The sequence below is a fragment of the Poecilia latipinna genome, unplaced genomic scaffold (assembly GCF_001443285.1).
Source record: "Poecilia latipinna isolate Pla-1442-1.1 unplaced genomic scaffold, P_latipinna-1.0 Scaffold2127, whole genome shotgun sequence".
Taxonomy (NCBI): Eukaryota; Metazoa; Chordata; class Actinopteri; order Cyprinodontiformes; family Poeciliidae; genus Poecilia; species Poecilia latipinna.
In genome coordinates this window covers 47474-50810 of record NW_015114743.1, presented here as the reverse complement: position 1 = coordinate 50810, position 3337 = coordinate 47474, and the positions used below count along the sequence as shown (strand labels likewise).

The 3337-nt window shown below is 56.5% G+C and overlaps 1 protein-coding gene across 11 annotated transcripts in view; it reads left to right on the top strand.

Moving 5' to 3' along the window:
* Positions 1 to 3337, top strand: part of herc1 (HECT and RLD domain containing E3 ubiquitin protein ligase family member 1) — a 51620-nt gene that overhangs the window by 33003 nt on the left and 15280 nt on the right. For 9 of the 11 annotated variants that reach the window (XM_015017325.1, XM_015017326.1, XM_015017332.1 and 6 more), the window contains exons 46-53: positions 279 to 547; positions 915 to 967; positions 1049 to 1249; positions 1340 to 1514; positions 1587 to 1854; positions 2272 to 2485; positions 2630 to 2889; positions 2962 to 3089. In XM_015017325.1, the coding sequence (XP_014872811.1) occupies positions 279 to 547; positions 915 to 967; positions 1049 to 1249; positions 1340 to 1514; positions 1587 to 1854; positions 2272 to 2485; positions 2630 to 2889; positions 2962 to 3089 (1568 nt within the window). The remainder of the gene's footprint in view (positions 1 to 278; positions 548 to 914; positions 968 to 1048; positions 1250 to 1339; positions 1515 to 1586; positions 1855 to 2271; positions 2486 to 2629; positions 2890 to 2961; positions 3090 to 3337) is intronic. The other 2 variants (XM_015017334.1, XM_015017333.1) reach the window with 1 other exon arrangement.

Here is a 3337-nt window from a genome sequence, read left to right as displayed (position 1 = left end):
AACGAACTAGCCCACTTTGGTTTGTTTTGGAGCGATATGGGGGGATGGTGAACTCTAGATGACCTAAAAAATAATTTTTAATATCTCAGAAACCAAAACTGCACAAACGAAAATTTCAACGGCACAAACCTGCACAAACGGAGCACTAACCATTCAGACTATTTGCTGAATTTTTTGACGTGGGTGGGGTGTCAGCTTCACACAGCTGTGTGTGTGTATGTGTATATGTGTGTGTGTGTGTGTGTGTGTGCTTTGACCTTTGCGTTTGTCCCTTGCAGCACGTGTGTGAGGCCGACGACCGAGACGAGGTGGTGGTGTGTGAGCTGTGTGAGGCCAACGTGGCCAACTTCAACCAGCACATGAAGAAGAGCCACCCCGGCTGCGGGCGCAGCGCCAACCGACAGGGTTACCGTAGCAACGGCTCCTACGTGGACGGCTGGTTTGGCGGGGAGTGCGGCAGCGGCAACCCGTACTACCTGCTGTGTGGCGGCTGCAGGGACAAATACCTGGCCATCAAGAGCAAAGCCAGAGTCCCTGCTGCAGAGAGGTCAGCTTCCTGTGGGCGGAGCCTGGCCTCACCTGTCCTCACCTGGCCTCACCTGTCCTCACCTGTCCTTGTCTTTGTCTCTTGTGCTTTTTGTTTGTCCTTCGTTTCATCTGTTCTTTTCTCTGTTGTCTTCGTTTCCATCAGAAAACTTTTATATGTTGTAACATCCAGAGTTTTATCTTCATTGTTTCCTCAGTTTTAGTGATTAATTAAATCCAGTCAGACGGTCCGGTTTTAAACAGCTGCAGGATTCTTTCTTCTGCAGGATCAGACACAGGTCCGGTCCAGTCCGGTCCGATTTTAGCCTCAGCAGAGGTTTTATTCCTGGTTCTGTTCTGGACGTTGACCTGGTTGTTTCTGCGTTCAGGTACAAAGGCCAGGCGCCGGACCTGCTGGGGAAGCAGGACAGCGTGTACGAAGGTAAGCTTCAGCGATGTGTCGCGCCTGGGAAGTCCAGCGGCGGTCTGACCCGGTCCTGGTTCTGGTTCTGTCCCGCTGCAGAGGATTGGGACATGCTGGATGTGGACGAAGACGAGAAGCTGACGGGGGAGGAGGAGTTTGAGCTGCTATCTGGCCCGCTGGGCCTGAGTGAGCGCCGCGTCGTCCCCGAACCCGTCCAGTTCCCCGACAGCGACCCGCTGGGAGCCTCGGTCGCCATGGTGACAGCCACCAACAGCATGGAGGAGACGCTGCTGCAGATAGGTAACGACCGCGGCGACCTGAGCGGGTTTCAGTCTCAACGGGTTTCTCCGGTCCGATGTTTCGGCGTTCTCAGCGTGGTTTTGTCTGCAGGCTGCCAGACGTCGGTGGATAAAAGCTCGTCGGGCCGCATGACGCTGGGCGAACAGGCCGCCGCCCTGCAGAACCCCCACGATCGGGTCATGGCGCTCAGGAGGGTGACGGCCGCAGCGCAGGTGCTGCTGGCCCGCACCATGGTGATGAGGGCGCTGTCGCTGCTGTCTGTCAGGTGAGCCGGGGGTCAGCAGGGGTCACTGGAGGTCGGGTTCTGTAGCTCAGCTTCTGTGTTCCTGTCTTCCAGCGGCTCCAGCTGCAGCCTGGCGGCGGGCCTGGAGTCTCTGGGCCTGACCGACATCAGGACGCTGGTCCGCCTCATGTGCCTGGCGGCGGCGGGCCGGGCTGGCCTCTCCACCGGCCCGGCGGCGGGGGCGGGCCCCTCGGAGCGGCCCCGCGGCGCCGCCAAGGCCAGCAAGCCCATTTCCTGCCTGGCCTACCTGAGCACCGCGGTGGGCTGCCTGGCCTCCAACAGCCCCAACGCCGCCAAGCTGCTGGTGCAGCTCTGCACGCAGGTACCGACAGGTCACAGGAGGTCAGGGGAGACACAGGTCAAAGGTCAATGAGACACAGCAGCTGCCACGACAGCAGGAACTGAAGAGAGTCGATGCGTCTCTTGAGGTTTATGAAACGATGAGTCAACAGTAATGAGTCAGCGACTTGTTAGCATCTCAGCGCTAACGGTGCAGATTATTCCTTTAATCTGAGCTAAGGCTGAAACCATTAACCAGATGAATCGATTATTGAAATAATTACCTAAATTAGTAATCAGTCGCTTGCTAGAGTACACAGTATATGACCAGTTTATAATGAAAAATAAAGCTTTTTCTGTCAATCTGTTCTACCAGAACTCAGCCAGTGACAGTTTTACCTTCACCTGATTCAAATTCTGTAAAACTTCAGGTTCAGGCAGTTTCATGTTTGTGTTCCAGAACCTGATCTCTGCGGCTATAGGCATGAACCTGACCACGGTAGACGACCCCATCCAGAGGAAGTTCCTGCCCAGCTTCCTGCGCGGCGTGGCCGAGGAGAACAAGCTCATCACCTCCCCCAACTTCGTGGTGACGCAGGCGCTGGTGGCGCTGCTGGCGGATAAGGGCGCCCGGCTGCGGCCCGTCTACGACAAGGCCGACCTGGAGAAGAGAGGTTTGTAGTTTCTCTGGTTCTGACAGACCAGAATCTGATGGGAACCTCCTGGTTCTGGCTCAGAAAGCCTCTGTTGCTACATGGTCTCCATTGTTCCTCCCTGACTCATCTGGTGTTCTTCACCTTCTGTTCCGTGTCGAGCAGGTCTAACTGCGCATTTATATGCCCATCCTTCCCATAATCCCTCCGCTGTAGGCCCCCTGGAGCTGGCCAACGCTCTGGCGGCCTGCTGCCTGTCCTCCAGGCTCTCCTCCCAGCACCGCCAGTGGGCTGCGCAGCAGCTGGTCCGCACGCTGGCCGCCCACGACCGTGACAACAGCCAGAGCCGGCCGCAGACCTTCGCCGACATGGCGGGGGATCTACGGAAGTGCTCCTTCATCAAGCTGGAGGCGCACCAGAGCAGGGTCGGTGGCTTCTTCTCCTCCTGTGGCGGCGGCCGGCTCCAGTTTGGCTCCTGACCTCTCGTCTTCCCTCAGGTCATCACCTGCGGCTGGTGCAGTAAGAAAGGCCTGCTGGCCACCAGTGGCAGCGACGGGACGGTCCGGGTGTGGAACGTGACGAAGAGCCAGTACACGCTGCAGCAGACCTGCGTCTTCAACAAGGAGTGAGTTCCTCTGTCCCACAAAACTGGATCTCCTGGGGATAAACGTAGCAGAGCAGCAAGTGGAACCAAAGGGTTCATGGTTAGCATAGCGTTAGCATAGCGTTAGCATAGCGTTGGCATAGCATTCAAGGTTCAGAGGCGGACACCGCTGACTAGTTAGCTTCACTAACCCTAGAGTGCTAGTTGTAAATATTAATTACGCTAATGCTAAAACGTTACACCAACACCTAGCAGAAGCTAATGCTTAA